The sequence below is a fragment of the Adiantum capillus-veneris genome, chromosome 10 (genome assembly GCF_014529385.1).
Source record: "Adiantum capillus-veneris isolate H3 chromosome 10, ASM1452938v2, whole genome shotgun sequence".
Taxonomy (NCBI): domain Eukaryota; kingdom Viridiplantae; phylum Streptophyta; class Polypodiopsida; order Polypodiales; family Pteridaceae; genus Adiantum; species Adiantum capillus-veneris.
Window position 1 is genome coordinate 33,933,212 of NC_140940.1, and position 22,903 is coordinate 33,956,114.

General features: G+C 45.1%; 1 protein-coding gene across 1 annotated transcript in view; it reads left to right on the forward strand.

The window, feature by feature from the left end:
- The first annotated feature begins 318 nt into the window (after positions 1-318).
- LOC147448668 (ornithine carbamoyltransferase, chloroplastic-like) overlaps positions 319-22,903 on the forward strand; it is a 38,871-nt gene continuing 16,286 nt past the window's right edge. The window contains exons 1-4 of the mRNA XM_086521203.1: positions 319-625; positions 887-928; positions 1,090-1,424; positions 1,513-1,644. Coding sequence (XP_086377329.1) covers positions 478-625; positions 887-928; positions 1,090-1,424; positions 1,513-1,644 — 657 coding nt within the window. The 5' untranslated portion in view covers positions 319-477. The remainder of the gene's footprint in view (positions 626-886; positions 929-1,089; positions 1,425-1,512; positions 1,645-22,903) is intronic.

Consider the following 22,903-nt stretch of genomic DNA (forward strand, 5'->3'; position numbering starts at 1 on the left):
ACAACTCCTGGAATTTGTGTCAAGAGAAAGCAATATTGCAAGCTTTGTGCCAAGAAGAGGAGGCTTGTTGCTTATCTTTCAAGCTTGCATCCAACCTGTGGGTGATTACTGTCCATGAAAAAATACAAATCCCCGAGACACCGAACTCCTCGTGTTGCTTATCTTTCAAGCTTGCATCCAACCTGTGGGTGATTACTGTCCATGAAAAAATACAAATCCCCGAGACACCGAACTCCTCGTGTGCACTAACTAGCAGAGGAGGAGGTGAATCGTGATGACGTGCGCTCAAGCCTCAAAACAGAAGAGGTAACCAAGGGCCCATTGTAAAACTGTCAACGGACAACGTGTGAAACAGCATCCCCCTGCTCGCGCACGTCTTCAGCTCAAGACTGGGAACTGCCTGACGAGCTGCGACGTTCTTCCTCACCGGCGGGAGGCTTGCTGCGAGCTAAGGGTCTCTCTCAAAGAGGCATAGCTATGGCACCGAGCTCGCTGCTTAATTTGCAACAAGCTTCCACTGTCGCTTCGGCTAAGACATTCCCCCCCTCCGACCATCAATGGAAGCGCTTACATGCTTTTCATTCTTTTTCTCTTCCCCCACGAGTGCAGCAACGCTCTTTAATAGGTAGCTGTTCGTGCGTGTGTGTGTCTGAGAGAGAGAGAGAGAGAGAGAGAGAGAGAGAGAGAGAGAGAGAGAGAGCCTTCAGTTTTAGTCGTGTGTGTGTGTGGGGGGGCATGCAGCATGCTTTATTTCAAACTGTTTGGAGGCTTAAGTGAGGCCAACATGTGAACCCATTTCACCCTTACTTCCTCATATTGGCCTCCTCAAGCTCGTGGCTATGGCTATGAGGCTCAGTTATTTCATGCTATATGTTAATTTGTTCAGGTCGACTGAAGATCAGGGCTGCAGATGTTGGCACAGATGAAGGTATTGTGATCAAGGCTCCAGCTGTACTTCACAAGTTTCCAACCACAGTTTCCGTCTGCAAGTCAGATACTTGATAGCTTTTTGACCCATTGCTTATCAAATATATGATTTTGATATATTATACTGACATTCTGTACAAATGTTGTGTGTTGTCTGTGCAGCAAAAAAAAGCCCGTTGCACTTTTTGCACATCGATGACTATGACAAGAAGACAATTTTGCATATTCTTGAGAGGGCCATTGAAGTGAAATCATTATTGAAATCAGGAGACAGGTCCTTTCAACCTTTCAAGGGTAAATCTATAGCCATGATATTCACCAAACCTTCCATGCGAACACGGGTCTCTTTTGAGACAGGGTTCTACCTGCTAGGAGGTCATGCTATTTATCTAGGCCCCAATGATATCCAAATGGGCAAAAGAGAGGAGACTCGTGATATTTCAAGAGTGTTATCGGGCTACAATGATCTTTTAATGGGTCGTGTATTTGCTCATCAGGTTTCCTTCTGTTGGACTTTAACTTGCATTATATCTGCTGTATCTTGTGAAATAAGCACAGTTTGGGGCCTTTGTTTCATGTCTCCAGGATATACTCGATCTAGCAAAATTTTCAAGTGTTCCGGTTATCAATGGGCTCACAGATTATAATCATCCTTGTCAAATTATGGCTGATGCGCTGACTATCATGGAACATGGAGGCAAACTTGAGGGAGTTAAAGTAAGTGAATGTTTTGAGTTGTCTTTCTGCCAGATTTTGCTTTAGAAGGGGGTTCAGTTTTTGGTTTCACATCTTTAAGTGTTTCTTATTGAGGATATTAGGAGGTAGTAGGTAATGCTTTTTGATGATGTTGCAAGCATTGTAGAAAGTCCCCTTAAGTGTTTGTTTCCTGTGAACCTTTCAGCCGTTGGAGCACTCGCTCTGCTTGTTCAGAGTTTTAATAACCCCAAGTTCCTCGTGAACTTAAGAACCCAAGACTTCAGTGTATGGTCATTACCTGAAGGGGAATGGATACTTCGCATGGAAGTGGCGAAGAAGAATTTTCCCACCAAGAGGTTTCTCCGACCCTCCCCTTCTCCATCTACGCCAAGGATTGCACCAAGTCCTATGGAGGGTTTTGTCAAGATGATGATGGACAAGAAGTTACAACGAGAAGCGCAACGCGCCACCTTGGAGCGCGAGCACGAAGAAAGAAAGGCAGCATTTGATCGTGAACACAAAGAAAGAAAGGCAAAATTTGATCTTGAACACAAAGAAAGAATGGCAGTCATAGAGTGTGAGCGTGAGCAAGCACGCTTGGCGGACGAAGAAAGAATGACAGCCTTAGAGCGTGAGCGCGACCAAGCCCGCTTGGCGGACAAAGAAAGAATGGCAGCCATAGAGCGTGAGCGTGAGTAAATACGCTTGGCGGCCGCAAAAAGAAAAACAGAATTGGATCGCAAGCACATTGTTCATTCTTCATCTCTCATTTCTAATGTGCAGGCGAAGATTGAAAAGAATCAGGAGAAGGAGACTCTTAGTCTTGTCTTCTCCAAAGCACGACACACATGATTTGCATGATCCATATGTGATTATTCACGAGCATGATGAATTGCATGATTAGGATAAGCATGATGAATTGCATGATAATCAAGATGTGATTGTTCACAAGGATGATAGCTTAGTTGATACTTTGTCTAGTGAAGCTAACCTCATTGTAGATTCGATCAATCACAAAGAACTGATCTTGGCTCTCGAGTCGAGGTCCAAAGAACTCCCACAGGAAGGATTGTGCGTTCGAATGATTAGTCAACACGAATTGTTCAAGTGTTTTATTTGTGATGCTTTCATGTATTTTAATCACCGTCCTTATGTGATCCCTTTTCATAGGCATGCCATATGGTACTATGAACACGATTCACTCATGAATGAGCACGGATGTATGCAGATTACTCATGAAAAGATGAAATGTTTGCACCCAAGGAATTCACATTCCATGTCTCTTACTTGGCATGACACATTATCCAAAAGAGCACAAGAAGGATTGAGCATCAAGCATCGGCATTTGCATTGTGATCTGCCACAGTTGATAGATTTAGATCAGATAGACAAGTTTTGATTCCATTGTTTGCGTGTGTTTGATGAACGGTTTGGTACTCCGTCTATATGTTCATCTACATTGCATGCACAGTCTTTTAGGAAGACTAGAATTTTTCCAGTTACTTTACATGGAATGAGTATATTCATGTTTTTGTGTTGGAAGTGGTTTCAGAAATTTTCATCCTCGGAGATTCTTGAAGAAGGTAGACGCATGACTATAAACGAAGTTGAAACATTGTAGAAGCCACAAATGACCGTGTCGCTTTCGGCGCGGCTCAAAGAAGCAAAAGACCTTTATCAAGTTCAAGTATCGTATGACCCACGCATCAGAGTGGGCCGGCAAAGAGTCCTTTCCAAGATTTCAGACGCTGTTGGCGATCTCCCTCGACGCCATACAGTTCGGTACCAATATCTGTAACAGACTTTGACACTCCAAGTCAAGAATCTACCGTGACAACACCAAATAACCACTTCAAAATAGTTTACAATTCACAATTTATTCGACATTGGCCTGGTGGAGTTCCGTGCCTAGAGATATGGGTCCCAAAAAGTGGCGCCCCTTTCGGTATTTCTTTTTGTATTAATGTCACGTGACACATCCAACCCTATGTCTCCGTGGACAAGCTACAACATGACCAGGGTTCAGTTCAGTCAAGTCAGTCTAGTATAAGAAGTGATCTGGCACTTTTGTGAGTCTGTTCGCAGACCGTGCGTGTCCAGACACTTAGATTATATGCATATCCTCTGGTTGCACACAGCATGACTATCAGAATTCATCAGAATCCATCAGGGGAATTTTTCAGTGCATTAAACCTATTTTCTCTATTTTTGACATTTTTAACTTATTTATTAAGTGACTTTTGTTGGAAAGTAGGTAGGGCAATTTTGCTAAGATAATATATAAGCAAACCAAAGCTAGCACTTTTTGGTAGAAGAGGCAGCTGGAGCACTGCTCAACAGGCAACTTCTCAGCAAGAACCCCCTCCCCCCCTTCGGCAAGGTTAGCGTTTTTGCATCTGCAAGGACCTAGCGTTTTCTTCTACAGGCAGCCTGGCTATTGTTGCACAACAGATCAGCCCCGGCAGCAGCAAGATTCATCAAGAAGCCTAGCGTTTTGCATTTGTAGGACAACCGGCAGCAGCAGGACCAATTTCAGCTCTAGCATTTTTGGTTTGCAGATCAACCGCAACGTTTTTGTAGATCATCGCGACAGAATCAGCCATAGGACCAGCGTTTTCAATTTTCAGCCTTTAGCACTCGCAGAACAAGTCCCAAACCTCGCAGACCTCACGTTCCCATAGTAGTTCCTCGCCGCACGGTGGGATCCATCAAAGTTTGCAGTTTCAGCCCGGAAAACGCAGATTTCAGCATCTGTGTTTTCAGCGCGTCGTCGTCGCATCGTCGTCATCGACATCGTCACCGACATAGAGTCAGAATTCAGCAGATAAAGATTTGCAAATTTCAGCCCTTAGCGATTTTAATTTCAGTCCGTCTCGTCGTCGTCCTCATCGTCGGCAAGTCCAAGCATCGTAGAGATTTGTGCAATCATAAGTAGACCGCTCTCACCATAGAGAGTGGGGCCTTCGAAGGAGGGTTTGACAACATTCTGGTGTCGTACTCTCTTCTCTCTCTATCTCTTAGTCTCAGCACCTTCATTCACAGTGTTCACCACTTTGTCTGTGTCCATTGCACTATCTCACTAAAGGATCGGAAGGCTCTCCCTTCCCTAAGTAAAAGGAACCTTGAGCACAGTTCGGAGTACACATCTTGAGTAAAGTTCAACATTCATTCCGTTGCACCTTACATTGGTATCAGAGCTTTGGCAGTGTTCTGTATCACTCAAGGAAAGAACCACATAATTTTTTTTGCTTGTTGAGGTTGCACAAACCCAAGTTCACTTGGGCGTGTCGATTCCTAATCGTGCTTTTGAAGAGTGACAGGAACCCAAGAAAGAAGGGCTTGTCCAGCCTCCCCTTGTGCCTCTTTTTACTCATTGAGAGCGGACCGTGCACTTAGCGGCCGGCCAATCGACGTGAGGTGGGAAAAAGCAACCTTGGTGTGAGCGCAAGGCCACCAAGGGGTGCACCCGCAGAAAAGATTAGAACTCGGGTGAAGAGAAGATTCTTCTCTAAACACAGATTGCAAGCGAAAGAAGAACCTCAAGACCCGCAAGAACCTCAAGAACTCAAGAACCCCAAGAACCAAGACCCCCAAGAACCGAAGTTCCTTGTGAACTTAAAAGAACCCACGACTTCAGTGGATGGTCATCACTTGAAGCGGAATGGATACTTCGCTTGGAGGTGATGAGCATGAGAGAGGCGATGAAACCGGCCGTGGGGTGGTAGGCGTTGGCTTTCACCCGAAATTCTTTACTTTAGACACACACACACAGAGCACTTTGCAAAGGGAACTTGCGACGGGAATTAACAGTTAAGCGCACACTGCTCGGAAGCTAGAATGCCCCGAGCAGACGCCGACAACCTGTAGGCCCCAAAATTGGCGCCCCTTTTAGTATTTCTTTATACTTTGAGAGGGTAAATTTACAAAGTAGAGTCTTGGGAATCCTTTGTCTATATCCAACTAGATACCACTTGATTTGGCCAAATTTTGGCAGCATAACAGCCCCAAAACTTGCGCGAAACCAATTCCCCTGCTGGAACTCACTTGCATTGGCATAAATCCTCTGATTCCTGCCCAAAAACAATAAATTCAGCATGCTGTATTTACTGGTTTTTGCCCTATTTTCAGCCCCAAACAGTCCCCTAACTGTCCTCTTCCAGTGGGGCACTATTCCCAATGGTTCAGGCGTCCGTATGACTGAAAAACAGTCAATTTACAGCGCATACACAGCGCTGAAAACGCACATGTACGGTGAGGTTATGACCCTCACTGGTGCTTGCTTTGGAGTAGCAGTTAGCTACCCCTATTCCTGCTGAAGGAGGCTCTTGCCTCAGCACAAAAGCATGAAACCACACAGCTGTACATCAGTCAAATGAAGAGCCCTCTTGTGGGGCATCACATAACTGCACGTAGGGGGGGGAGAGAGCAGTGTGTAGTGTGCAGGTCATCACTCCTAGCACCACACTGTACATAGAGAGGAAAGCAAGCACTCCATAGCTCTTAACCTGTGACATGTTCTCAATGAAGCATCCCCCCAGCATAAATCGAGTGCCCGCTCTACTGCCCTTGACCTGTAATGCATTTGTGAACAAATAGATGCAAAAAGGGGAAGATTTCCATGGCTGCCAAAACTTGCGTATCGCTGAAAACGCAGCAAAACAGCCTTGTAAACACGCATCTGATGCATTATAATGCTAAAAATGAGCTCCTTGGTCCTAGGTAAAGTCATGGGAAGCTCAAAAATGGAGAGAAATGGCTGAAAATTAGAGTTCTCAGCCTCCAAAACTGCTCCAAAGAGTCAGTTACGAGTTCTCTTCTTCCAGACTTGGTAAATTGGCCAAAAAGTGCCACTGGGTACTCATACATGCAATTTCCCCGCATTGGGCTTCCTGCTTAAAAATCTCTCAACTGGTGAATCAGTTGACTTTGCAGCAGAGTAATAAAATGTTCCCCTTGTCATTCTGATGCTAATGACGCGAACAGATTTCATAGCCCAAAATAGCAGTTCCCTAAATCTTAGGAGATGCTTCCGTTGGGCTCTCACTGGTCTTCTGACCATCTATCCTCATTGGGACCGCATCCAAAAGTGCAATGTGGCCCAACTATCGGATACTTTCCTTTGGTGACCCCACCTTGACTTTATGTCTTTATTGAGTTCACTTCCTAGTATCCACCAACTTGCTAAGTGCGACGGGGATACCTACATGATCTTGAACTGAGCCTAGACATCCTTTTACTTTACGAGTTCCAGTGCCGACCAACTTTCCGTCTGCGGGTGAAACTACCGTTCACATTGGCCATACAATGTTCAACCATTTGCAACTTCAAAAAGAGGCTCTCAAAAATTAAACAAAAATCATTGGAAAGAAACCAACAACTAAGGTTAGCAGTTGCCACGTCCTCGTGAGACAGGCGAAGAAGAATTTTTCCCACCAGGAGGTTTTTTTGACCCTTCCCTTTCCCCATCTACGCAAAGGATTGCACTAACTCCTATGGAGGCTTTCGACAAGATGGTGATGGACATGAAGTTAGAACGCGAAGCACGAAAAGCAGAAAGAAAGGCAGAACACAAAGAAAGAATGGTAGCCATAGAGCGTGAGCACGAGCAAGCGCGCTTGGAAGTCGAAGAAAGAAAAGCAGAATTTGATTGAGAGACCAAAGCAAGAAAAGCAATGAACGACCGACACATGAAAGAGATGTTGCGACTCTTTTCTCAAGTGCAAGCACAGATGCAAGAGATTCGGGAAAAGAAGACTCTCTCAGTCTCTTCATACCACACATGATTTGCATGATGATAAGCATGATGAATTGAATGATAATGATATGCATGATGATTTGAATGACAATGACAAGCATGATGATTTGCATGATGATCACGATGTGATTTCTCACAAGCATGATGATTTGTATGATCAAGACGTGATTGTTCACAAGGATGATGGTTTAGTTGATGCTTTTTCTAGCGAAGCTAACCTCATTGCGGATTCGATCACTCACGAAGAATCGATCTTGGCTCTCGAGTCGAGGTCCACAGAACCCCCACACAGGAAGATTTGATCAAACACGGCGAACCGATCTTGGCTCTCGAGCCTAGGTCCAAAGAACCCTTACAGGAAGTATTATGTGTTTGAATGATTCGTCAGCACACATTGTTCGAGTGTTTCATTCGTGATCGTTTCCTGTATTTTCGTCGGCGTCTTTATGTGATCCCTTTTCCTAGGCATACCAAATTGTACGTTGAGCATGATTCACTCATGAATGAGCAAGGATGTATGCGGATTACTCATGAAAAGATGAAATGTTTGCATTCAAGGAATTCACATTCCATGTCTCTTCCTTGGCACGACACAATTGTAGAAAGAGCACAAGAAAGTATGAGCACCAAGCATGGGCATTTCCATTGTGTGTTGCCACAGTTGATTGATATAGATCAGCACGACAAGATTCGATCTCATTGTTTGCGTGTGTGGTGAATGGGTTGGCACTCCGTCTGTTTATTCCTCTACATTGCATGCATAGCCTTTTAGGAAGATGAGCTTTTTTCCAGTCACTTTACATGGAATAGGTATGTTCATGTGTTTGTGTTAGAAGTGGCTTCAAGAATTTTCAGCCTTGGGAGATTCTTGAAGAAGATGGACCTACGTCCATAGACAAAGTTGAAGCATTGAAGGAGACTTAGAAGACTTTATGTCCCTTTCGGCGTGGCCCAAAGAAGCAAGCGTTGCAGACCTTTATGAAGTTGAAGTATCGCACGACCCACACCTCACAGTGGGCCGGCGAAGAGTCCTTTCGATGATTCCGGATGTTGTTGGTGATCTCCCTCGATGCCATACAGTTCGGTACCAGTACCTCACTTTGAAAAGGAGGGGATGCCACGTGACACATCCAACCCTATGTGTCCGTGGACAAGCTACAGCATGACCAGGGTTGAGTTCAGTCAAGTCAGTCTAGAATAGGAAGTGATCTGACACTTAGATTAGATGCATATCCTCTGGTTGCACACAGCATGACCATCAGAATTCATCAGAATCCATCAGGGGAATTTTTCAGTGCATTAAACCTATTTTCCCTATTTTTGACATTTTTCACTTATTTATTAAGTGACTTTTGTTGGAAAGTAGGCGGGGCAATTTTGCTAAGATAATAGATAAGCAAATTAAAGCTAGCAATTTTTGGCAGAAGAGGCAGCAGGAGACCGCTCACTTCTCAGCAAGACCCCCCCCCCCCCCCCTCCCAGCGGCAAGGCTAGCGTTTTTGCATCTGCAAGGACCTAGCGTTTTCCTACAGGCAGCCTGGCGATTGTTGCACAACAGATCAGCCCCGACAACAGCAAGACCCATCAAGAAGCCTAGCGTTTTGCATTTGTAGGACAACTGGCAGCAGCAGATCAACCTTAGCGTTTTTGCAGATCATCGCGACAGAATCAGCCATAGGACCAGCGTTTTCAGTTTTCGGCCTTTAGCACTTGCAGAACAAGTCTCGAACCTCGTAGATCTCACCTTTCGGCAGCAGTTCCTCGCCGCACGGTGGGATCCATCGAAGTTTGCAGTTTCAGCTCGGAAAACGCAGGTTTCAGCGTCTGCATTTTCAGCGCGTCGTCGTCGCATCGTCGCCATCGACATCGTCACCAACATAGAGTCATAATTCAGCAGATAAAGATTTGCAGATGTCAGCCCTTAGAGATTTCAGATTTCAGCCCGTCTCGTCGTCGTCAACATTGTCGGCAAGTCCAAGCATTATAGAGATTTGTGCAATCATAAGTAGACCGCTCTCACCGTAGAGAGTGGGGCCTTCGGAGGAGGGTTTGACAATATTCTGGTGTCGTATTCTCTTCTCTCTATCTCTCAGTCTCAGCACCTTCATTCACAGTGTTCACCACTTTGTTTGTGTCATTGCACTATCTCACTAAAGGATCGGAAGGCTCTCCCTTCCCTAAGTAAAAGGAACCTTGAGCACAGTTCGGAGCACTCATCTTGAGCAAAGTTCAACATTCACTTCCGTTGCACCTTACAATTAATCTGTGTTTAAAGTACAAGAGTGCGGGTAGGCGCTCACACTCGGACTCTGCGTCCAGAAGCTCTGAGTTGTGAGTGGCCTACCCACTTATTTAAAGAGTAAAAGAGTTGCCAAAAGTAGAGCCCCAAAAGCTGAAAATCAAAAGCTTTGAAAAATAAAGCAAAAGTTCTTTCTCTCTCTTTCCTTTAATAAAGCAAAGAGGCTTTTCTTCTCTCTCTCTCTCTCTCTCTTGCTTAAATGAAATAAAGTAAAGAGGCTTTCTCTCTTTTCCCATTGCGTGGAAAAGCAATGCAAAAAGCTGAAATAAAAAACAGCCCACGCAAAAGCAAAAGCAATGCTAAAAATCTACCCAGCTTTCCGTAAATCGCGCTGGTGTTTGTACAGCAGGCCACGTGTTAGCTCGCCACGTAAGCAAATCAGGGTAAGGGTAAGGGTTACGATTAGGGTTAGGACAAAATTAGGGTTTTCGATTTTAGGGTTAGGGTTTCAGCAGAATTAGGGTTTCGGGCAAAATTAGGGTTTTTGATTTTAGGGTTAGGGTTTCAACAGAATTAGGGTTTTGGACAGAATTAGGGTTTTTGATTTTAGGGTTAGGGTTTCAGCAGAATTAGGGTTTCGGGCAGGCACGTCATCACTTTGTGACATACTCCCCTCTTGAAAGCATTGTAATCGCTTTCGATTACGTCTGCAAAATGGACAAAAGCTATAAACTGTCTTAGCAGACACTGACTGTTAGTACCTACGCACTAGGAACACACATCTAGCACATGTACCAATCGACAGTCACATCACACGACATCACAAGACGTCAAAGGGCATCACATGACAAATCAACATTCATTCGGATCTTAGACCATATTTATCGGCAATGTAGCTAGCAATCGCATCTAGATCCAGTCGGGACCTCATTGATGTTCGATTGACTAACCCCTATTGCAACCATGTCTATTCGAGATCAAGTAGACCAAAATGCTGCAGTCATTTCGTCTATCAGTTCTTGCAAAAACAAGTCAATAACAAATCAGTTTCATATTCAGGAATTCCATTTCATAAAGTCATCAAGCAGAATACTGTCAGCTCTCAGTATCCCTGAAGCTCAAAGAGACATCAGTGACTCTAGTATTCGAAAATCGAGGCATTTGTTGACAACGGAGCGGAGTAACTCCCCTCTCGTGCAAACACCAGATCTCCAACCAAGCTGAATTCTGGGTTCTATTTGGAATAGACTATGCTAAACCAAAAGCTTTGAGGTAAAGTTTCACAATCTGAGGAGTATCTGCTAGGTCCTCCTCCGCCATCCACTTCGCATCCAATGCAGGATAGTTCTTGAATTTAACCAAGAATCGCCTTTTGACTTTACCCTTATTCTTTGTGTCCTTATGTGCCAAAATTTGTTCAGGAACAAGGATCTCCTCGTTTTCCACCACTTCGGGTTGCTCATCAGGCTCCCCATCATCAAGCACATCACCTTTAAAAGGTTTCAAGAGACTCACATGAAATGCATTGTGAATCCTCCAAGTGTCAGACAGTTTCAGTCGGAAGGAGACATCATTAATCTTTTCGGAGATCTGGAAAGGTCCGTAGTATCTCATACTAAGCTTTGGAAAAAGCCTCTCCTTTCCCTTCTTCTTTCTCAAGCGTGCCTTCTCAAAACGTAAGAGCACCCAAGCATCCTCCTTCAAGTTCAAATTGCGATGATGGCGATCCGCTGCCTTCTACTCATTCGCCCCAAAAATATCTTATCTTTCGTCCTCAGGAAGGGTGGAATCTTCGCAGCACCTTCAACAATCTCAAATGGCGCCTTCCCCGTTGAAGAGTGTATCGTGATATTGTAGGCAAATTCCACCAAAGGTAGATACTATCCCATTGAGTCTTCTGATCCGAGATATAAGACTTCAATAAATCTAAAACCACTGAATTGGCAATCTCAGATTGCCCGTAAGTATGCGGGTGGAAAGAAAACGAGAACTGCAACCGTGTGCCTATGTTCTTCCCAAATAGCCATCTGAAAACAACTTCGTGAACCTGGGGCCCCTGTTAGAGACAATCGTCTCAGGCATGCCATGTAATCTGAAGACCTGGGCAATAAACGATCGTGCCGACGCTGTGTTCTCCGGAGATGAAATCCATTGTAATACTTTCCTAAGGGCGGGTGGGTATGGGTAAAGGCTGTAACAATCCCTGTGCTTATGCTTGTCAACTTGACCTTCTGGCATAACATGCAACTGCGCACAAACTCGTCCACATTCTTCTAGAGTCTCGGCCAAAAGAAGTATCTCTCTACCCCTTTCATGGCGGTAGCAATGCCGCGGTGACCCGTAAAAGGCGGACAATGGCATTCGGTCATAACCTTTTCCCTCAACGGTTGTGTAACACACATGGTTTTTTTCTTCATCAAGTAGCCATCCCGAATGGAATAGTCCGCTACTATCTCCCCTTTCTGTATTCAACTGGATACATCTGCAAAATCTCTTCTATGGCGTATTGACCGACCATATCTTCGAAGTTCCTATGATGTATCGCGGAAATAGCCAGAACCAACGGCTTTTGGGACAAAGTATTTGCCACCAATTTCTTCTGTCCCTGCACATGGACAATCCGGAAGTAAACCGTGACAAGATGTTTGCCCACCGCATCTGCTTTTTTTCCCATAGCTGCTTTTGTGACAAGAAGTAGCGTAAACTCCCATCATCTGTGAAAACCGCTCCAAGTAGGTAGTGCCGCCACTGAATAAGAGCATGGATAACCGCTAAAAGCTCTTTCCCACAAATCTTTGCTGTCAATTCCGGCCTTGAGAACAATCGGCTCTCGTAAGCAATGACATGGCCTTCTTGCATTAAGACCGCACCGAGAGTACGACCACAAGCATCACAATATACTTTGAATGACTTCTGCAAGTCCGGTAAAGTCAAAACTGGTCTCGTAGTCAATTTCTCTTTCAATGTCTGAAAGGCAGTCACCTCTGTGGGGCCCCACGAGAAAGGGACTCCTTTCTATGTCAAGATATGCATAGGGGAAGCAACCTATGCAAACTTGCGAATGAACCGCCTATAGTACGAACACAATTCCAAGAAGCTTCTAACTTCATGGACATTCTTCAAATCGGGCCAATCACGGATAGTCTCTATCTTGGCCGGATCCCTTTGCACTGCTGCTGCTGACACAATGTGTTCCAAAAAGTGTATCTTTGGTAGGAAAAATTCACTTTTCTTCGCATTAATCACCAACTTGAGATCTCGTACTGCCTGAAAGACTTGAAGCAGATGATCTCTATGTTCTGCCTCATCCTTGGAGAAAACAATGATATCGTTAAAGAAAGTGCGAACAAATAGCCTGTACTCTCGAAAAATCCTGTCTATCATCCGGTTAAATGTCGCTCGAGCATTGGTTAGGCCAAAAGGCATCACCAAAAACTCAAATAACCCAAAAGTCGTCCGAAAGGCGGTCTTGTAGACGTCGCCCGGCGCGATTCGGATCTGATGATATTCACTCTTCATGTAAGGTGCAGCGGAATGAATGTTGTATTTTCTCAAGATTAGTGATCTTTATTGCTCAAGGTTTCTTTTAGTTCTTAGGGAAAGAGAGAGATTTCCGTCTTATGGAGAGTGCTATGATCACGAACAAAGTGAGTGGATATTGTGCGTGCAAGTGAATGAGACTGAGAGAAGGAGAGAGAAGAGATACGACACCGAGAGGTTGTAAACCCTCCTCCGAAGGCCCCACTCTCGTCGGCGAGAGTGATCTAACTTTGATTGCACAAAGGTGTACAATGCGCATGCAACGGACTGATGCAATGGGACTATGCCGATGACGACGAACGACGACGACGACGTGATGGCTGGAATCTGAGATCTTTTAATCGCTGAATTCGGGGACTGTTTCGGTGGCTGAAAATGATTGTTTTGGCTGCGTTTTTATGGCTGAAAATGGCGGAACATCTGCAACCAACTTGAGGTGGTTCTACTACTGTGTCATGGCTTAAAATTTGCGTTTCTTCGAGGCTGAATTTGCAGGTTTCCTAGCGTTAGTGTTTGGGCTGAAAAACACTGGAAATAGCTGAAGTCTGCTTGCGTTTTTGGGAAGGAAAACGCTGCTGAAGCTATGGCGATTCTGCAATGAAAACGCTGGCTGAATGGCACTCTAGGGCAATCATGCAAGGGGGACAAGCGCCAGAAGGTGGAGGACTTCACGGCGAAGGAAGGTCTGTGAAAAACGCCAAGGGGAAGGGAGGTATGGCGAGGATCTATGCGGGGGGGGGGTTACTGCTGAGAAGTCTGTTCAGCGGGAAGCTTCTGCTGCCTCTTATGCGAGAAAGTGCTCACTTGGGTTTGCTTATATATTAACTTAGCAAAATTGCCCTACCTACTTTTGTTGGAAAGTCACTTAAAAATAATAAGTGAAAATCCCAATAAATAGGAAATTAGGCTAAATGCACTGGAAAATTCCCCTAAGTGATGCTTATGGGAATTCCGATGATCATGTTGTGTGCAATCGGAGGATATGCATCTATGCTAAGTGACTGGGCATGCACGGTCTACGAATAGACTCACAAAAGTGCCAGATCACTGCTAATCTAAACTGAATGAACCCTGCTGTGGTGTAGCTTGTCCACGGACACATAGGGTTGGGATGTGTCACGTGACACTTCAAGTCGATCTTGCTAAAGCACGAGGACCCCTGAAGTCAGTTAAGTATATCATCGATTCTAGGAATCGGAAATCTGTTCTTGATGGTGATTTCGTTGAGAGCTCTATAATCGATGCACATTCTCCAAGATCCGTCTTTCTTCAAAACTAACAACACTCCTGAGCAATACGGTGAAGTACTAGTCTGGACAAGACCCTTTTCCAAGAGGCCTGTCACTTGGTTCATAATCTCTTCGTTCTGGGCTTGGCTCACACGGTTCGGTGGCCGGTTCGGTGGCGTGCTTCCAGGTATTAGATCAATGGTATGATCCCCAGGACGAGTGGGTGGTAACTCGCCTCACAAGCCCTCTGAAAAGCAATCGGTGTCATGTGACACATCCAACCCTATGTGTCCGTGGACAAGCTACAACATGACAAGGGTTCAGTTCAGTCAAGTCAGTCTAGAATAGGAAGTGATCTGGCACTTTTGTGAGTCTGTTCGCAGACCGTGCATGTCCAGACACTTAGATTAGATGCATATCCTCCGGTTGCACACAGCATGATCATCAACATTCCCATCAGAATCCGTCAGGGGAATTTATAGTGCATTAAACCTATTTTCCCTATTTTTGACATTTTTCACTTATTATTTTTAAGTGACTTTTGTTGGGAACTAGGTAGGGCAATTTTGCTAAGATAATATATAAGCAAGCCAAAGCTAGCACTTTATGGCAGAAGAGGCAGCAGGAGCACACGCTCAACAGGCACCTTCTCAGCATGCCCCCAAAAGCAGGCCTAGCGTTTTTGCAACTTAGCATCAACCTAGCGTTTTTGTACCAGATAAGCCAGCGTTTTTGATCTTGCAGATTCCTGGCGACAGCAAGAAGCAGAAGACTCCTAGCGTTTGCAGATTTGCACAGCGACAGCAGATCAGCCCTAGCGTTAGCAGATTTCCACCGCAAGTCAGATTGTCAGCCCTAGCGTTTTTGCATCTGCCAGGCATTTTAGCATTTTTGCAGATCTTCGCGACGGAATCAGCCCTAGACTCAACGTTTTTAGTTTTTAGCAGTCAGTACCCACAGTAGAATTCCCGAACCTCGCAGATCTCACCTTCCCGCAGCAGATCCCGCGTAGTTTGCAGATTTAGCCCGGAAAACGCAGATTTTAGCATCTGTGTTTTCAACGTGTCATCGTCGCATCGCCACCATCGACATCGTCTCCGACATAGAGTCAAAATTCAACAGATACAAGATTTGCAGATTTCAGCCATTAGCATTTTCAGATTTCAGCCCGTCTCGTCGTCGACATCGTCGGCAAGACTGCAAGTCGAAGCATTGTAGAGATTTGTGCAATCAATAGCATAGATCACTCTCGCCATTGAGAGTGGGGCCCTTGGAGGAGGGTTTGACAACTTCCCGGTGTCGTATTCTCTTCTCTCTCTAACTCTTAGTCTCATGCACTTCCACTCACAGTGTCCATTCACTTTGTTTGTGTCCATTGCACCCTCTCACTAAAGGAATGGAAGGCTCTCCCTTCCGTAAGTAAAAGGAATCTTGAGCACAGTTCGGAGCACTCATCTTGAGCAAAGTTCAACATTCATTCCGCTGCATCTTACATCGGTATCAGAGCTTTGGCAGTGTTCTGTATCACTCAAGGAAAGAACCACATAATTTTTTTTGCTTGTTGAGGTCGCATGAACCCAAGTTCACTTGGGCTTGTCGATTCCTAATTGTGTTTTTGAAGAGTGACAGGAAACCCAAGAAAGAAGGGCTTGTCCAGCCTCCCCTTGTGCCTCTTTTCACTCATTGAGAGCGGACCGTGCACTTAGCGGCTGGCCAATCGACGTGAGGTGGGAAAAAGCAGCAACCTTGGTGTGAGTGCAAGGCCGCCAAGGGGTGCGCCCGCGGAAAAAAGGAGAACTCGGGTGAAGAGAAGATCCTTCTCTAACACAGATTACAAGCGAAAGAAGAACCTCAAGAACCAAAGAACCTCAAAAACCCAAGACCCGCAAGAACCCAAGTTCCTCGTGAACTTAAGAACCTACGACTTCAGTGGATGGTCATCACTCGAAGCGGAATGGATACTTCGCTTAGAGGTGGTGAGCATGGGAGTAGCGAAGAACCACCAGGAGGTTTTTCTGACCCTCCCCCTTCCCCATCTACGCCAAGGATTGCACCAGATCCTATGGAGGCTTGGTGCATGACGATGATGGACATGATGACAACGTGGCACGAAGCAAGAACGGCAACCATGGAGCGTGAGCGCGAGCAATTACGTCTGGAGGCCAAAGAATTTGATCGCAAGTTCGCAGAAAGAAAAACAGAATTGGATCGCAAGAACGTTGTTCATTCTTCCTCTCTCATTTCTAATGTGCAGGCGAAGATTGAAGAGATTCGGGAAAGGAAGACTCTCTTAATCTCTTCTTCTTCCAAGCATGACACACAGGATTTGCATGATGATTTGAATGACAAGCATGATGATTTACATGATGATGATGTGATTGTTCACTAGGATGATGGTTTAGTTGATACTTTCTCTAGTGAAGCTAACCTCATTGCAGATTCGATCAATCACGAAGAACCGATCTGGGCTCTCGAGCCTAGGTCCAAAGAACCCCCTCAGGAAAAACCGATCTTGGCCCTCGAGCCTAGGTCCAAAGAACCCTTACAGGAAGTCCTATGTGTTCGAATGATTTGTCAGCACGCATTGTACGAGTGTTTCATTCGTGATCGTCTCCTGTATTTTAGTCAGTGTCTTTATGTGATCCCTTTTCCTAGGCATGACATATTGTACGTTGAGCACGGTTCACTCATGAATGAGCACGGATGTATACGGATTATTCATGGAAAGCTGAAAAGTATGCATTCAAGGAAGTCACATTCCATGTCTCTTCCTTGACACGACACAGTCGTAGAAAGAGCACAAGAAGGATTGAGCATCAAGGATCGGCATTTCCATTCGGGGCTTGATCTGCGGGTACTAACTGCTGAAAGCTGAAAACGCTGATGTTCCTTGACTTTCCGTCGCGGCGAATCTGCAAAACGCTAGGGTTGGCTATAGATGCAAAAACGTTAGGGCTGAAAATCTGCAATTCTGACGCCGGTTGTCTTGCAAATGCAAAACGCTAGGCTGATCTGATGTCCTGTTGCTGCCGGAATCTGCAAGTGCAAATCGCTGGCTGATCTGGTCCAAAAACGTTAGGCTGTTGCTGAGGAGCAAAAACGCTAGGTCTCTTGGGGGGGTTCTGCTGAGAAGGTGCCTGTTGAGCATGTGCTCCTGCTGTCTCTTCTGCCATTTAGTGCTAGCTTTGGTTTGCTTATATACAAACTTACTCAATTTGCCCTACCTACTTTCCAACAAAAGTCACTTAAAAATAATAAGTGAAAAATGTCCCCTCCTTTTCAAAGTGAGGTACTGGTACCGAACTGTATGGCGTTGAGGGAGATCGCCAATAGCATCCGGAATCCTGGAAGGGACTCTTCGCCGGCCCACTCTGATGTGTGGGTCGTGCGGTACTTCAACTTCATAAAGGTCTGCAACGCTTGCTTCTTTGGGCCGCGCCGAAAGCGACAGTCTTCCGAATCTCCTTCAATGCTTCAACTTCGTCGAGAGTCATGCTTCTTTCTTCTTCAAGAATCTCCATGGCTGAAAATTCTCCAACACAAAACCATGAACATACCTATTCTATATAAAGTGAGTGGAAAAAATCTATATATATTCTATATATAGAATATACCTATTCTATATGAAGTGAGTGGAAAAAATCTTGTCTTCCTAAAAGACTGTGCATGCAATGTAGATGAACAAAGAGACGGAGTGCCAAACCGTTCACCACACACACGCAAACAATGAGATCGAATCTTTCTCTGCTGATATGAAGCAATCAACTGTGACAATTCACAACGGAAATGCCCATGCTTGGTGCTCATACTGTCATGTGCTCGTTCGGAAACTGTGTCATGCCAAGGAAGAGACATGGAATGTGACTTCCTTACATACATACTTTTCAGCTTTTCATGAAAAATCCGCATACATTCGTGCTCATCCATGAGTGAAACGTGCTCAACATACAATATGTCATGCCTAGGAAAAGGGATCACATGACTATGCTGACTAAAGTACAGGAAACGATCACGAATGAAACATTCGAACAATGCTTGCGTATCAATCATGCGAACACATAATACTTCTTGTGATGGTTCTTTGGACCTAGGCTCGAGAGCCAAGATCGGTTCTTCCTGAATGATCGAATCGTCCTGTGGGGGTTCTTTGGACCTCGACTCGAAAGCCAAGATTGGTTCTTCGTGATTGATCGAATCTACAACGAGGTTAGCTTCGCTAGAAAAAGCATCCACTAATACATCATCCTTGTGAACAATTACACCTTCTTCATGCAAATCATCATGCTTGTGAGAAATCACATCTTGATCATCATGCTTGTCATTGTCGTCCAAATCATTATGCAAATCATTGGCATCCAAATCATCATGCTTATCATTGTCATTCAAATCATCATGCAAGTCATTGTCAATCAAATCATCATCATGCTTCACACAATCATGCAAATCCTGTGTATCATATGCTTTGGAGAAGAAGAGACTGAGAGAGTCTCCTTTTCCCGAATCTCTTGCATCGGTGTTTGCACTTGAGAAAAAAGTCGCAAGAACTCTTGCATGCGTCGCTCGCTTTGTTCTTGTCTTGCCTTTCTTTTTGTTTCTCTTTCTGCTTTGTCTTCTGCGTGTCTGCGTTTCATTTCTGCCATCCTTTCTGCATTTCTTGCTTCCCGTTCTAAATTCTGTTTCAGAAACATTTGCTCCAAAGGCTCCATAGGAGTTAGTGCAATCCTTGACGTAGATGTGGAAAGGGGAGGGTCGGAAAAACCTCATGGTGGGGAAAATTCTTCTTCGCCTCTCTCATGCTCATCACCTCCAACCGAAGTATCCATTCCGCTTCGAGTGATGACCATTCTGAAGTCATGGGTTCTTGTGGGTTCTTAAGTTCACGAGGAACTTGGGTTCTTGGGGTTCTTGAGTTCTTGAGTTTCTTGAGGTTTTCTTTCGCTTGCAATCTGTGTTGGAGAAGGATCTTCTCTTCACCCAAGTTCTACTCCTTTCCACGGGCGCACCCCTTGGCGGCCTTGCGCTCACACCAAGGTTGCTTTTTCCCACCTCACGTCGATTGGCTGGCCGCTAAGTGCACGGTCCGCTCTCAATGAGTGAAAAGAGACACAAGGGGAGGCTAGACAAGCCCTTCTTTCCTGGGATTCCTGTTACTCTTCAAAAACACGATCAGGAATCGACACGCCCAAGCGAACTTGGGTTCGTGCGACCGCAACAAGCAAAAAAAAATCTTGTGATTCTTGTGGTTCTTTCCTCGAGTGATACAGAACACTGCCAAAGCTCTGACACAATGTTAGGTGCAGCGGAATGATTGTTTGCGCTTTGCTCAAGATGAGTGCTCCGAACTGTGCTCAAGGTTCCTTTTGTTCTTATGGAAGGGAGAGCCTTCCGTTCTTAATGAGAGAATGCTATGATCACAAACAAAGTGAATGGACACTGTGCGTGCAAGTGTATGAGACTGAGAGATAGAGAGAGGAGAGATATGACACCAGAGACAACGTAAAACCCTCCTCTGAAGGCCCCACTCTCGTCGGCGAGAGTGGTCTACTTATGATTGCAGAATCTGGTACAAACGGTATGCATGTGACTGATGCAAGTCTAGGCTATGTTGACGATGACGAAGGTGATGACGAAGTCGACCTAAGGGCTGAAATCTGCAATCTTTCTACTGCTGTCCAAAAACGCTATGGGCTGAAATCTGCTAATCTTTTAGCTGCTGAATTTTGACTCTATGTCGGTGATGATGTCAATGACGACGATGCGACGACGACGCGCTGAAAACGCAGATGCTGAAATCTGCATTTTCCAGGCTGAAACTGTAAACCTTGCGGAACCTGACCGTGCGGCGAGGAACTGCTGCGAGAAGGTGAGATCTGCGAGGTTCGGGACCTGATCTGCGGGTACTAACTGCTGAAAACTGAAAACGCTGATGTTCCTTGACTTTCCGTCGCGGAGAATCTGAAAAACGCTAGGGTTGGCTACAGATGCAAAAACGCTAGGGCTGAAAATCTGTGATTCTGACGCCGGTTGTCTTGCAAATGCAAAACGCTAGGCTGATCTAATGTCCTGATGCTGCCGGAATCTGCAAGTGCAAATCGCTAGCTGATTTGGTCCAAAAACGCTAGGCTGTTGCTGAGGAACAAAAACGCTAGGTCTCTTGGGGGGGTTCTGCTAGGGTTCTGCTGAGAAGGTGCCTGTTGAGCATGTGCTCCTGCTGCCTCTTCTGCCGTTTAGTGCTAGCTTTGGTTTGCTTATATACAAACTTACTCAATTTGCCCTACGTCCACTGTATCTTTCTTGGTCATCCGAAGATGGTTCCAAGCAATTCGAATATCACGTTCATACTCTCGAGTCAACCAAGAAGAAATAAAAAGCCTCTTGAAACTCAGCCATTTAAGTGGCGCAGTTGTGCTTAACAGAAGTGTGGACCACCAAGTCTTTCATTCCCCTTAAAGTAAGAGGCAGCTCTCCGAATCTTAGAGTGCTCTGAGTAACGTCCTCCCGCGAAAGCGATGTCAAACTGCTGTACAAAAGACAGCCTTCAAAGCATCTCTATATCCCAAAAACGTGTCAATTTAATTGTCACGTGACAATCCCAACCCTATGTGTCCGTGGACAAGCTACACCACAGCAGGGTTCAATCAGTTTAGTCAAGTCTAGATTAGCAGTGATCTGGCACTTTTGTGAGTCTATTCGTAGACCGGGCATGCCCAGTCACTTAGCATAGATGCATATCCTCCGGTTGCACACAGCATGATCATCGGAATTTCCATCAAAATCCATTAGCATCAGTTAGGGGAATTTTCCAGTGCATTTAGCCTATTTTCTTATTTATTGGGATTTTCACTTATTATTTTTAAGCAACTTTCCAACAAAAGTAGGTAGGGCAATTTTGCTAAGTTAATATATAAGCAAACCCAAGTTAGCACTTTCTGGGAGAAGAGGCAGCAGGAGCTTCCCGCTCAACAGGCAACTTCTCAGCAGTACCCCCTAGCACCCCCAGCGTTTTGGATCCCCATCCTCGCTGGGCAAGTTCCCAGCCTCAACGTTTTCTCAGCATCAGCCATCGCCATCAAGTCCAACCCTTTCTAGCGTTTGTTCCCCCTTCAGGCAGCCCCCAAAGCCCAACGTTTTTGGGATTGCAAAGCATCAGCAGAATCAGCGTTTTGACATCAACAATTTCAGCCAAGCTAGAGCTTTTGCTGGCGTTTTTGCCTTGATGCAGTGTTTTGACTTTCAGCCCCAACCTGCCGCAGATACACAGCATTTTCAGCCTTTAGCAAGGTAGCAGATACATCCCAGATTGGTTGCAGAAGTTCCCCCATCTTTAGCCCAGGAAAACGCAGCCAAAACAGTCATTTTCAGCCACCGAAACAGTCCTCAAATTCAGCGATTAGTAGATCTCAGATTTCATCCGCCAAGTCGTCGTCGTCACCACTGTCATCGTCATCGGCATAGTCCCATTGCATCAGTCCATTGCATACGCATTGTACACCTTCGTGCAATCAAGTAGACCACTCTCGCTGACGAGAGTCGGGCCTTCGGAGGAGGGTTTTACAACCTCTCGGGTGTCGTATCTCTTCTCTCTCCTTCTCTTAGTCTCATTCACTTGCACGCACAATATCCATTCACTTTGTTCGTGTAACATACTTGAACACTCCAAGTCAAGAATCAACCGCGACAACACCAAATAACCACTTCAAAACAATTCACAGATCACAATAGATTTGCATTGGCCCGGCGGAGTTCCGTGCCTAGAGATATTGGCCCCAAAGACTGGCGCCCCTTTCGGTATTTCTTTTTATATTAATCAGATCAAAGTACAATAGAGCACAAGAGAGTGGCTAGGGTTTCACTCTCAGACTCTGCGTCCAGATGCTCTGAGAAGTGAGGCCCTCACCACTAATTTAAAGGTTACAAGGGATGCCCAAAAGCAGAGCCCCAAAAGCTTTTAAAATAAAAAGCATCAGTTCTCTCTTTCTCTTTTCTTTTTTTTTAAAAAAAAAAGCAAAATTCGCGTCGCTCATCATTTTTCAAAATTTTTTTATTTTCCTTAAGCCTCCGCGATTTTCAGAAATTAGGGTTTTTGGCAAAAATTAGGGTTTGCAGGAATTTTAGGGTTTCTGGCAAAAATTAGGGTTTCTGTTGTCCGTAGCCACGTCATCACTTTGTGACATACCCCCCTCTTGAAAGCATTGTAATCGACCGCGATTACGCCTGCAAAACCGACAAAAGCCATAAACCGTCTTAGCAGACATTGACTTTAGTACCTACGTACTAGGAACACACATCTAGCACATGTACAAAATCGACAGTCACATCACACGACATCAACAGACATCACAGGACATCACATGACATTCAACATTCATTCGGATCTTAGACCATGATTTATCGGCAATGTAGCTAGCAATCACATCTAGGTCCAATCGGGACCTCAACGATGTCCGATTGACTAACCCCTATTGCAACCATGTCTATTCGAGATCAATCAGACCAAAATGTTGCAGTCATTTCGTC